Consider the following 12,315-nt stretch of genomic DNA (forward strand, 5'->3'; position numbering starts at 1 on the left):
CCGATCAGTTTGACGTCAGTAGTGGGGAAATTTCTCGAATCAATTATAGCAAATAGCATCCAATTGCATTTAGAGAAAAACAAATTAATCTACGACTCTCAACATGGATTTACAAAGGGAAAATTTTGTCTAATAAATCTGTTGACATTTTTTAGGAAAGTCTTCGAGGTAGTAGATAATGACGAAAATTACGATGTTATTTAATTAGACTTTAACAAAGCGTTTGACAGAGTACCGCATCAAAGAGTTCTGAGAAAAGTTAAGGCTCATGGTATCGAGGGGAATGTTTTAAATTGGATAAAATCATGGATCGCCGATAGAACACAGAGGGTCAGTGTAGATGGTCTTAAATCTGAGTGGGGCTGTGTAACTAGCAGGGTTCCCCAGGGGTCAGTACTGTGCCCACTCTTGTTCATAATCTACATAAACGATCTAGATACTGGAATCAGCAGTGACATAAGCAAGTTTGCGGATGACACCAAAATAGGGCGGCAGATTAATTCAGGGCTGGATGTAAATGCACTACAGGAGGATTTAAATAAACTGCAGGGGTGGTCAGAAAAATGGCAAATTGAATTCAACACCAGCAAGCGCAGCGTACTTAATATTGGAAGAACAAATACTGTCAATGTATACAGCCTTAACAACATCAACCTCGAGAAGTCGACTTGTGAAAGAGACCTAGGGGTACTTGCAAGCCCGGACCTGCGGCCTAGAAAACAGTGCGTTAATTTTCGAAATAAGGCAAACAGAGTATTAGGTTTTATATCTAGAAGTGTAAGTAATAAGAGTGCGGAGGTCATATTGCAACTATATCTTGCGCTAGTCAGGCCACACCTCGATTATGCTGTTCAGTTCTGGTGCCCTTATTATAGAATGGATATCAATTCACTGTAGTCGGTGCTTCGAAGAATGACGAAAATGACTTAGAAACCTTCCATATCAAAATAGATTAAAGAAACTAAACTTGCATTCCCTAGAAAGACGAAGAGTGCGGGGAGATATGATCGAATATTTAAGTGTGTGAAAGGAATCAATAAAGGAGATATAGATAAAGTTCTTATAATATCCGAGCAGGATAGGACTCGTAGCAACGGATTTAAGTTAGATAAGTTTAGGTTTAGGAGGGAGATACGAAGGAACTGGTTCACAAATAGGGTGGTGGATGAGTGGAACAAGCTTAGAAACTTTGTAGTAAGTGATGGAACGCTGGACAGGAGCTGCCATGCACAGGCCAACCGGCCTATTGCAGACTCCTTAATTTCTTATGTTCTTATGTATGTTGTGTTGTCAATGGTAAGAGAAACAATTGAGACCCTGCAATTGTGTGTAAATGAGGCAGAAAAGTCAGATCAGCAACCTGGGACTTGGTCACAAGTTTCGTGATGACATATGGCAGCAGGGTCTACCATTAGACAACACATTATGCTTCCAATATTTTAGGGGTCAGTCTCTGGATTAAAGTTGTCTAGACACTGTTTTTTGGGTCCATAGTCATGATGACACAGTAAGGTGTCAACTCTGAGCCCCTGAACCAACCCCTTCAATGTGACTGTGATAAGAGTCCAGAATGTTTTAGTTCACGGGGAAGCATTAATGTCGTGTTTATTACTACATACATATAGAATCTTCATTACAACGAAACACAACTTTCCTGGAAACATCCTTCTCTTTATTAAAATATTTATGCACATACACTCACACGGTCATATAAATATAAGAGCAAACACATACACTCACACAAGTATATATGCACTGAAAGACAAAAACCTTGCAGAACAGTGCAGGAGAGGAACGAGATCATTAAGCACTAGGCTCTGTTTACACACGGTAAAGTAAATATCTAAAAATTAAGTGATATGAGAGATATAAACATTAATCTACCTGTATCGTAACTTGAGTGAACATGGGAGCAATGACCGGCCCTTATCTCTAGTGTCAGCAAAGCAGTATATAAGGACTTACTCCCATTTCACCTCATCTATGGAGGAACGCGATCACATTGGGCTGCGACTTCTGCCACTTTCCCACCTCCTGCCAATTTAATCCCTTCTGCAGCAAATGATCTAAGCTGTTGCGTCGCCAGGGATGTAATTATCACAGTCGAGTACCACCTCCCGTGTTGAGCAAGGTAAAGTAGGTAATGTCAGGTTTTTACTTTTTTACTTTTATCCTCTTCACCACTGATCGGCTCGTTAGCCGCTTGGGCGATCGGTCACGCCTCTATTACACACTGTTGGCAAGTACTGGGCATGCACCGGCTCCTGAATGTACCTGAACCCGCTCCAGTGTTGGTCAAGTCTTGTCTTGAAAGAGCCCACACTCGGTGCTGTCACAACACTTTCTGGTAGATTGTTCCAAGAGTTCACAACTCTCACTCGAAAAAGTTTGCCCTCACAGTTTTCTGGACTTGCAGCTTCTTCAATCTTGAGCTGTGACCCCTTGTGGGGCGAGTGTCATGGTCACGTTGACTGCTAGTCTGTTTTAACTACTGATTCTTATTATACTCCACGAACGCAAAACCTGAGTGGGTTAGCTATTCCTAAGAAGAGATGTGTTTTTCCCCATCGAAGTTTATATTCATGATCCCTCCTAGTAAGTCCAGCCTTCGAAGACAGTTGTCTCACGTTGTTATTCCATTCTCTCCTGACACGCTCAATATTGAATTAGTCTGTGTAAATCAACTTTAGTAATTCGCCAGACCTTTGTCAACTGAGGGTCATCTTTGAATGAGTAACAGTTGGGTTGTTTGTAATTTCTGTCATTGCGTGAGTAGCGATCGCTGGCAACTCAGGGGTATATAAACCAGTGAGAGGAGAGAGAGCCTCCATCTCTCCTCACGTCAACTTCGTTGTCCTACAGGTGTGTAGTAGTGTTTTATAGCCATTCAGTTTGATTCAGTCAATTGTAGTGAATATCAGTGTTCATGCTTTAACAGTTGAATTGTCATTCACCCAGTGTAAGAAGTAATATAAAGCAAATGTCGTCTGTCGTTGCCAGACAAGAGATTTGTTGTGATGGTGTTGTCATCATGCTTCCCAGTCCCTTGGCCTCCCTCTCTCCTCACATCAACTTCGTTTGTTCCCAGATTCCAGGGTGTCCTCTGCACACCCCATTGGCTGCTGAGCCGGTGGGTAACCCTGACACAGAAAACACCCGGAAAGACCATAGAGGTTTACAACTGTTGCAAAGGCTTTAACGGTAGCCATTCGGGTTGTCCTGACTTGCCAGTCGAGTCAATAACTATTTGCAGTATAGGTATACAGCGGTCGCGTCACTATCCAATTTCCTTTCCTCCAGATGCGTGTGTTGGTGGCGATGACAGCGGTGATGGCGTGCGTGAGAGTCTCAGAGCCACACGAGATGGACACAGTGCTTACGAAACTCCACGAGAACTGTACAGGGGTAAACAACAGGATAAGTTTAAGTCATATTTTATATACAGTATACAGGGATCACCAAGAGGGGTTCAAGTGCGTGTGGAGCCTCGACGATTGATTTTTAGGTTACTACCTACGCCTTAGTGTCACGGCTAAGGTCGTGTTCGCAACGGCTCAAAATTTTGAGAAAAAAAAGTATCTAAAGTTGATTACTTCCGATTAGACTAATATTTACCAAGGGTTAGTCAAGTCGGAAATAATAAACTCGTGAGATTCGTCCGGCACCCTGAGACATGTCAACCACTTAGTTTAGACAAAAATTGTATTGAAGACTTCTTATTCATTTATCTCGAGAAAGAAGCAGATAATGATAAACTGAAACTGTCGATTTTTTCTCGTATTTTAGAATAAAACTAATGTACTTCAGTAACTTCACAACTCCAGGTTCATCCGACGCCAATTTTGGCTCTTGATCTGGTATTAAAAAATAAAAATAATAAATTCTCGGCGAGTGTTCCATACACACACACTTCAGCGACTGTTGTTTTACATGATTTATTGGCGAGAGATGAACCGACCTAACCAAACCTACCTATCCTGGGCTGGAGACATATAGATTAGTTTAGGCAAGGTAAGGTAAGTCGTTCTGACTTCGTATGGAAAAGTCCCTGGGAAACGTTCCGTCACTTGAAGGGTTTGTTTGTCAATAATAGATCGCGGGAGAATGACGGGTAAATATCACCGTAGAGTTATTTGACCGGGAGTGCCGTACGAATATCTATTGCCTATATTGTGATATTGTGTAATGTTTTTATAAACCATCGCTACTATACCCAAGATCGATTACCACGTTTGAATCATTTCTTGTGGCTATCCGCTTAGGCAGGAAAAAAAAAAGACTTCCAGCTATTGTTTCAAACAGAGTCTGGTGGAGCTGCTGCTGCTACAACAGGACATTCGTATGTCTCAGTTGGTGGACCAACAGAAAGAACTTGTCAACACAGTGAGCAGTATCGCGCAGATGCTAAGAGAAGCTCTACCCGCCAAGCAGCCCACACGCACTTATCCAAGTGAGTCTTGCCAAAACAATGTGTAGGTTGCAATATTTTTCCTTAATAATGACTAACTCTTTATGAGACACATTTTAAAGCTCACTATTGGGAACAATATACAGCACACAACTATAAAGGTCGGAAATCCATTTGAATTCTCCAGGACTGATAAAACAGGTCACAAGTAAAGGCAAGAATGAAATTTTTCACTAATGTTGAGATGATTTATAATATTTATAATCAAGTCAACATGAACCAGTAAGTGGTCGCTAGTCAGTGGCCTGTTTTTAATGAGGAGATTCCATCTTTGGAACTGAAGGGCCGACCACTGGGGTGCATGCGCATCTCCAAGCTAAATTTCAGCACTCTATCTTCAAAACTGTAGCCGGTGATGCAAACGGACACAACATGTACAGTCGAAGTCAGGAATTCATGATACAGTCGGGTCAGAGGGTGAGCAGGCCTTTCCACACATACTTGACGGCGAGTCGCTGTGCTTAACCTCCCTACGAACCTAACTTAAGCTAACCTAACCTAGCTTAGCCTAACCTAACCTAACCTAGCCTAGCCTAACCTAACCTAACCTAACCTAGCCTAACTTCCCCACCAACATAAATGGTCAAACGATTATTTCACAGGAATATACAATTTAGGTTATTTTAACATTTTAGGACATTATCATTGCAAGAGGTCCAGCCAGATTAATATTAATATTACCTATCAAACTTGAGTAGGTATTGCTTACATGTAACACTCACAACAGAGGTAGGTATTGAACGACTGCCCATCACACACACACATTATATGGTTTGCTTCATTCATCACTCCTCAACCTCAATCTGTTCGGTTAACAGCCCGACTGTATCACGAATTCCTGACCCTGACTGTACATACATGACACAATATGGCCGAACATAGGAGTAACGATACTCATTTGCGGTCATCCATTCTTTTTAATTACCTTACCAGATAAAATAAATGTAATAAAATTTGCACATATTTCCATTTTACAAATGTTTATTTTTCTACACACAATACATATAAGTTGTTTTTTCCTTGCACAATTAACAATAAATTAATTCCATTTTAGCATTAATTAATTCACCTTATACAATTCGTAGTTCAGTGTGTATCACCGTTCAGCCGGGCGGGGAAGTCCTGTTTGCTGTTGGCCCTGGGACAGCGACTTGATTGGGCCAACGCTCGCCAGTACTGTGTAGTTCTGGGCGGCGACCTCGCTTCCTTCCATGACTTGACCACCTATGTTGACTACGTGAATTTTATCAACTCCATCAGTAATTACTAGCTGCAGTAATGTGAAGATTAATATGGATTAATAGGTGGAAGGGTAACACAGGGTTCACCCTCCCACTCATTAAATCCACCTATCATGGGTTGATCTCATTAACATGTATATTTATTTCTTAAGATGTTTCATGAAATGGTATTGAATATATTAGCAACTTTAATATAGGAAAACAGTGAGGTACAGTGTTAACTATTGATCATGGAACTATAAAAGAGCACTTGATGAGGGAGACCGGTGGGGGAGACTCGCTTAATTAATAAATTAATCGAAAGGCTGTTGGGGTTTATGTAGTGTACCGTACTAATAATACTGTACACACATATAACAACCTACTTTAACGACCTAATCAACTACAATTTAACAATTAGGATGAATGTGATCTATGATAATTTCTTCTAACTCATCAACATACAGTGATTTATTATAAAGAGACATTAGATTTCTAGTATGTATATCATTGTATAACTACATTCAGTGTAAGTATGTTTATTCCGAGCCTAATTTTAGCCACTTTGATTAACTCAGTAATATTGGTCATCTGAAGGTACAGTTGTAGAGGGAGCGGAAACAAAGGGTACAACATTATAATTTACAGACACTGAGAGAGCCACCGCGGATATCTGGATCGGTGGAAGAGACGAGGACTCAGAAGGCTTGTGGCTCTGGGTGACGGGAGAGCCCATGCCTAAAGGGGCGCCAATCTGGGGCTCATATGATGGGTAATGGATGTTAACATTTTCTCGTGTCTAATAATGTGACATAATTGTTCTGCATGGTTCTTTGTATCCTCACTGTAGTGCTGTGCTGTGCATTACCCTGTGTGAGAATGTAATGTAATGTAAACTTTGCATCTGTACAGTACACACTTAACACTTGTCCTGGAAGATAGTTATAGTGTTCAGCGGAAACTTTTTATGAACTAATTCGCTTTACTGCATCTGGTCTTCTTTACTCCGGAAAAAAAAACAAATAATGTGTGATATAACTGCACTTTGAGAAAAAGCTTCAGTGTGATAATTTCCCCCCCCCAAATTCGTCAGTGACTGGTGGCTTATTGTCTCACTGCCTAAGAATTTGTTTCTAAAGAAAAAACAGGAGGCGTCTGTTTGATCTACGTCACAGCCGAAAATTTACTAAACATTCACATTATTATTATTTGGCGTCAACGTCTTTATCATTTGTCATCTACTCACTTTACACCATACTCCCGTACTAACACCATGATGCAGCCTTGGACTTTTCCCGTTAATAAAATTTTAACATTTACTGTGGCTATGGTAGAAGTGACGTGGAAAGTTGTGTAAGTCTTCACAAGAATTTAAGTAATTCATTTTTCTGAATAACAGTGACATCAGCGGATGCTTGTCTGGGTTGGTGAGTGATGAGCGCCACACTTAATGGTGAAGTAAGTGATGAGGGCCACACTTAATGGTGAGATGAGTGATGAGGGCCACAGTTCAAAATGGGAAAGATACTAAATCAGTTATTTACCTAATCACCAGTTAAAAAAAAATCTCCCTTAAATGTAGGAAAATATATCAATGCGCTATTTTAAACTTATCTCAAATAATACAAGACTCCTGAAATTTAAGTGTTACTTGCTTTTTACAGAAACGCTCGAGGGCCGCGTGTGGTATATTATTTACGAAAAAAAAATCAATAAATCCGCCCTAACACGCCACTACACTACACTACACTACACGGCTCATCAGTATACAGCTCACATGAGGCTGTAGGGGTATCGAGATATTAATGTTGTCTAGCACTCAGGATGGAAGGAAACTCTAATGTGGTTTTCTTGTATAATATATAAGTTATATTATAGACAGTCTGGTGCTGGAGGTGCAGAATGAGAGTTGGTTGGTGAGGAAGCTCAGAGGAGGACAGCTGGTGGGTCGCCATGCTCGCTGGCGGGAGCGAGGACCGCCAGGCAGGCGAGGAGATGCGAGGGGCTGCCAGGCAGCGGCGGAGGAGGAGGTGTTGCTTGTTGTAGAAGAATGGTCAGAATGAATCTCAATGGAGAGACAGAGCTTATATACCCAGCAGCCGCTATGAGTCATGTTGGGAAAACCCGAGAAGTCGCCGGCCTTTTGGCTCGGTTGCTAGGATACGGCGGGCATTGGAATGCGGATACCCTTGGTTGCTAGGGAAGACGGTAGCAGGTGGTGTGCAGCTACGCAGTTTGTAGGGGAGACGTCCACTACAAGGCTTTCTCGGCATTTACTCCACGTTTTGTTTCGTCTCATATTCCCGATATAAAGTAGCCAGAGGGATCTGCCGGGTTTCTCTTACATTTTCAGTTGTTGTTGAAATGTGTACATTATTTACTACTCTACAATGTTTGCTTAAAGACTTTACTCTAGTTGTTGAAGAGTAGTAATAATTGTATTTACATTATGACATCATCATATCCATTCAGTTCAATATTTAGCCTTTAGTGAGATACCATGTAAAAATCAAGGCATTATGTTGTTAATCTTACCACCATGTTTTAAAATCAGCAACCATTCAACTCTGGCAGGTTTGTCAAGCAGGAGCGACCAGGCAAAGATCCGTGCTGGAAAATGTTACAGTGTTTCCCTGAATCCTCCTTAAGTGGGTCAAACAATACCTTTTACTAAGAATGAACTAAATAATTAAGAGTAAGAATATTACAAACAAAATCGTAATCGTGTGCGTTTTCTCTTTTTCCAGTTACATTCTAGAGCCAGGTGGCGGGCGTCTGGAGAATTGCGCCACACTGGTCTACCCAGACAGGTACTACGTCCACGATATAACCTGTCAGCATAAAGGTATCCCGCTTTGTCAGAAGTATAGCGACCACTGAACCAGAAGCTACAACACCACTCCAGCTGACTGACGGCAGATGGAGCCAATCTATCTGGTGTCAAGTGAATCCAAACTGCACAGGATTACAAAAGAAGAATAACTAAGTATAGGATGAATATTGTCACCTTGCTCTAAATAGAATCTTGACTTATTTAACACTGTAAGACCCCACTCAGGTATGTCATGGCTAATATCATTAAATATGAACTTCCTGATACCTATTGTTCATCTACCATGCAGAGACAGGCTAAGAGAGAGGAACGAATCATAAGAGCCACATTAAGTGCTTAAGTGAGTAGCTTACTTCACCCACATTACTGGTGATACATTTCATTACATACACGACAAACTTACATATGGTCCCCTTACTAACTGTTGGTAGTACATGAGATGCACTCTCAACACACATGTTATTACTGAAACCAACTCATACATGGGTTCACTACCCAACATGGGATAATTATTTCCAGTTAATTATCCCCAAACATATACAACACACTCTATGGACCATATAACTCCAAGGCATGTCCCAGGGTATAACACTGGCGCCTGTAACACTGCCGACCGCTGTTGTGGTCGGTTATACTCTGACACGTGTTGACAGCTGGGCTGACGGGATTTCCGACTCTTCTTTACCGAACACGCTGATTGGTTCAACTGATCGAGTTGTGATTGGTTGCGAGATCATGACGTAATATTACTATTTTCTATAATATAATGTGTGGTGAGGGGTAACGAAGGTCCCAGATACAGTAATTATATTTGAGTAGTCCTCATACTCAGTGAATTTCATTGTTCCTGTCATTAGTTTTATAAATTTCTGAATAATAAACACTGCATCATACACCATTCAGAGTGTTATATGAGATCACATTAGATTTGTATTTTATCAATTGTAATTTGTATTACTTTTCGATAATACTGAATTAAAAAAATAACCAAAACATTCCAACAATTTTATTTTGACAATACATAAAAAAATATAATTCTGCTAAGATATCGCTAGAAAATGTAGGTAAGGTAATTAAATACATCTACAATTTATTTCTTTGTGTTCTATATGGTATTTTAGCCATGAAAAAGCATATTTCCTAAAGTCGGTAATTTACCGACAATCGGAGCAGTGACGTCACGGCTTACCGACTACGTCATCAATTTACCGATTAGCAGACTACGTACCGGATTTGAACCAATCAGCGTGTTCAATAAACAAGAGTCGGAAATTCCGACAGCCCTGGTTGACAGTCTGGGGTCTGAGGCCCACGAGGCGGACCTGCAGTTAATCCTGTCGAATCAGCGCCATCATTTCATATATTGCTCACTGCTAAATATCCACCAACTCCGCAGCCGGTGGGGTGTTCAGAGAAGGACACCCTGGAATCTGGGAAGCAAATGTTGACGTCAGGAGAAGGAGACATGGACAAACACAAACAAATCTTTCGTCTCGCAACGTCAGACGACATTTACTTTATGTTACTTCTCACTGGGTAAATGAAAGTGCCACTGTTACAACATGAACACTGATAATTCACTACATTGACTAAGTCAAACTGAATGGCTATAACGGAGGGAACACAGAACATACCTGGGAAGCAAATGTTGACGTCAGGAGAGGGAGGCTGATATCCTGTCTCGCCCGTGGTTATATATCTCTGAGTTGCCAGAGGTGGCTATCTCCAGCAAGGATAGAAATCACAAACAAACCAACTGTTACACATTCAAAAATGACCCTCAGTTGACAAAGGTCTGGCGAATTACTTGAGTTGATTTACATAAACTAATTCAAGATTGAGCTTGCCAGGAGAAAGTGGAATAAAAGCGTAGTGACAACTGTCTTCACAAAGGCGGGGCTTAGAGAGGGATCATGAGTATAAACGTCGATGGGGAAAAACGCCCTTCTTCCAGGGGATAGCTAACCAGCTACCCACTCATGTTTTGCGTTTGTGGAGTATAATAAGGATCAACAGAGTTAAAACAGACTAGCCATCAACGTGACCATGACAACCGTACTGCACTTGTTATCGCCGCTGGCTTCAGCTACAGTGCTGGCGTGTGATGCCATTAAATTTTTCGACCTGTGACCTCGCCAGATGTAGAAGTGTTTACAGACAAGTCCTGGTTCTGCTGAGTGGACTGTCTTAGACTGGTAGCAGTGGCTGCCCGCCCCTCCATGAGACAGATCGCCCTCTCTAGTGATGCTGTAGAGGCCAGTCTTCTCCTGTCCGAGAATTTGTGCTGGGACGATTTACGCAATACTGCTTTCTCTTGGAACACCATACTGATCTGCATTGACCCGCACTTGTAAGTACAGCCTAAGTGATGACATACCCCTCGGTACTGAAATACTGTTGAATAATTATGCCTACTTGTTTCTGCCTAACCTGGAGTAATAAGACAATGCAGAATGAAGCGAAGCTAAGATTAATAGAGTTATGAACTTTGTGTTATGTCAGTATGTTTAATAAATAGTAATTAAGATAAAATTGTGTGAATAACTAATTATGTATCAGATGGATCACCATGTAATATTATGAACGCCTTCTCCTCTGCAGGTTTTGACCACATCAATAAATATTGAGTGCGTCAAAAGACGGGTTTCAATCATTCCCTTCGACTTGCCCGTCACCTGAACGTCCTTAACTAAGGCGTTTACAGCACTAATCCCTGCCATTAGGAACCTTGAGTACAGAGACAGGTTAAAGCACCTTAATTTGCACCCCTTTGAGAGACGTAGAGTGAGGGGCGATATGATCGAGGTGTATAAATGTAAGTCAGGGCTAAACAAAGGTGATATAACAAAGGTACTCAAACTATCCAACCAGCAGCGAACTCGTAACAATGGTTTTAAATTAGACAAATTTACATTTAGGCGCGAGATAAGTAAACATTGGTTTGGAAATAGAGTAGTGGATGAGTGGGACAAGTTACCAAACACCATTATGAAATCGAATACGCTGGATAGCTTCAAACATAGGTTGGATGAATATATGAGCAATAGGGGTTGGGTGTAAACGGGACTACCCAGTATGGGCCAATAGGCCCGCTGCAGTTTTCTCCATTCTTATGTTCTTATTGTTATAACTTAATAGCAATTGGTTCAGATAAAGTAAGATTTGTTGAATTCCATCTAATATATCATTTACTATTATAACACAACCAAACAATGCCTTGATTAGGTTAGGTTAGGTTAGGTTAGGTTAGGTAAGTAATAAATTATTTATTAAACTGTAGTTTGTATTATGAATAATTATCTACAGTACATGATCGTCCCCATATAAATACCAGTTTGAAATTTCGGTACAAACTGTACATACATACATACACTCACAGGCCACTACAGCTTCCGTCCAACAATGCATTTCTACCTAAGGTTAAGGTGGCGGAAGAAACACACACACACACACACACATGTTCATGAAGCTTAACTTCTCCACTCCCACGTAATTCTTTCTTTAATTTGGTGTGTTTTTATCATATTTTCCTTCACCGCATTTATTCTACCAGTTCTGTGATTTATGTTATATTTCGCATTTATTTCGTTTTTTTATTTTTTATTGGTGAATTTCGCAGCCTAGTATTGTCTTTTATTCTTCGTTGTTGTATTTCACATTTCTTAACGGTTATATATTTTTTTAATCTGACTCTTTTTACGCCTCAAAGACGGATTATTTCTTTAATATCAATGAACAAGTGAATTAAGTGTCCCTAGAGACGATTGCGTGGAATTTTGACTTAGTTATGGCTG

General features: G+C 40.7%; 1 protein-coding gene across 3 annotated transcripts; it reads left to right on the forward strand.

Annotated features, from left to right (window-relative positions):
* Positions 1-1,966: 1,966 nt before the first annotated feature.
* LOC121872691 (galactose-specific lectin nattectin-like) lies at positions 1,967-9,278 on the forward strand. Of its 3 annotated transcripts, none has more exons than XM_042375688.1 (6): positions 1,968-2,140; positions 3,301-3,405; positions 4,303-4,450; positions 5,554-5,727; positions 6,337-6,460; positions 8,436-9,278. In XM_042375688.1, exons 2-6 carry the CDS (start codon positions 3,301-3,303, stop codon positions 8,566-8,568), a joined length of 684 nt encoding a protein of 227 aa, XP_042231622.1. In that variant the 5' UTR covers positions 1,968-2,140; the 3' UTR covers positions 8,569-9,278. The 3 variants fall into 3 exon arrangements, with proteins under 3 accessions (XP_042231623.1, XP_042231622.1, XP_042231621.1); XM_042375687.1 differs by having other exon boundaries at positions 1,968-2,131; XM_042375689.1 differs by lacking the exon at positions 5,554-5,727 and having other exon boundaries at positions 1,967-2,131.
* Positions 9,279-12,315: the final 3,037 nt, after the last annotated feature.

Source organism: Homarus americanus, unplaced genomic scaffold (genome assembly GCF_018991925.1).
Source record: "Homarus americanus isolate GMGI-L3 unplaced genomic scaffold, GMGI_Hamer_2.0 scaffold39155, whole genome shotgun sequence".
Lineage (NCBI taxonomy): Eukaryota > Metazoa > Arthropoda > Malacostraca > Decapoda > Nephropidae > Homarus > Homarus americanus.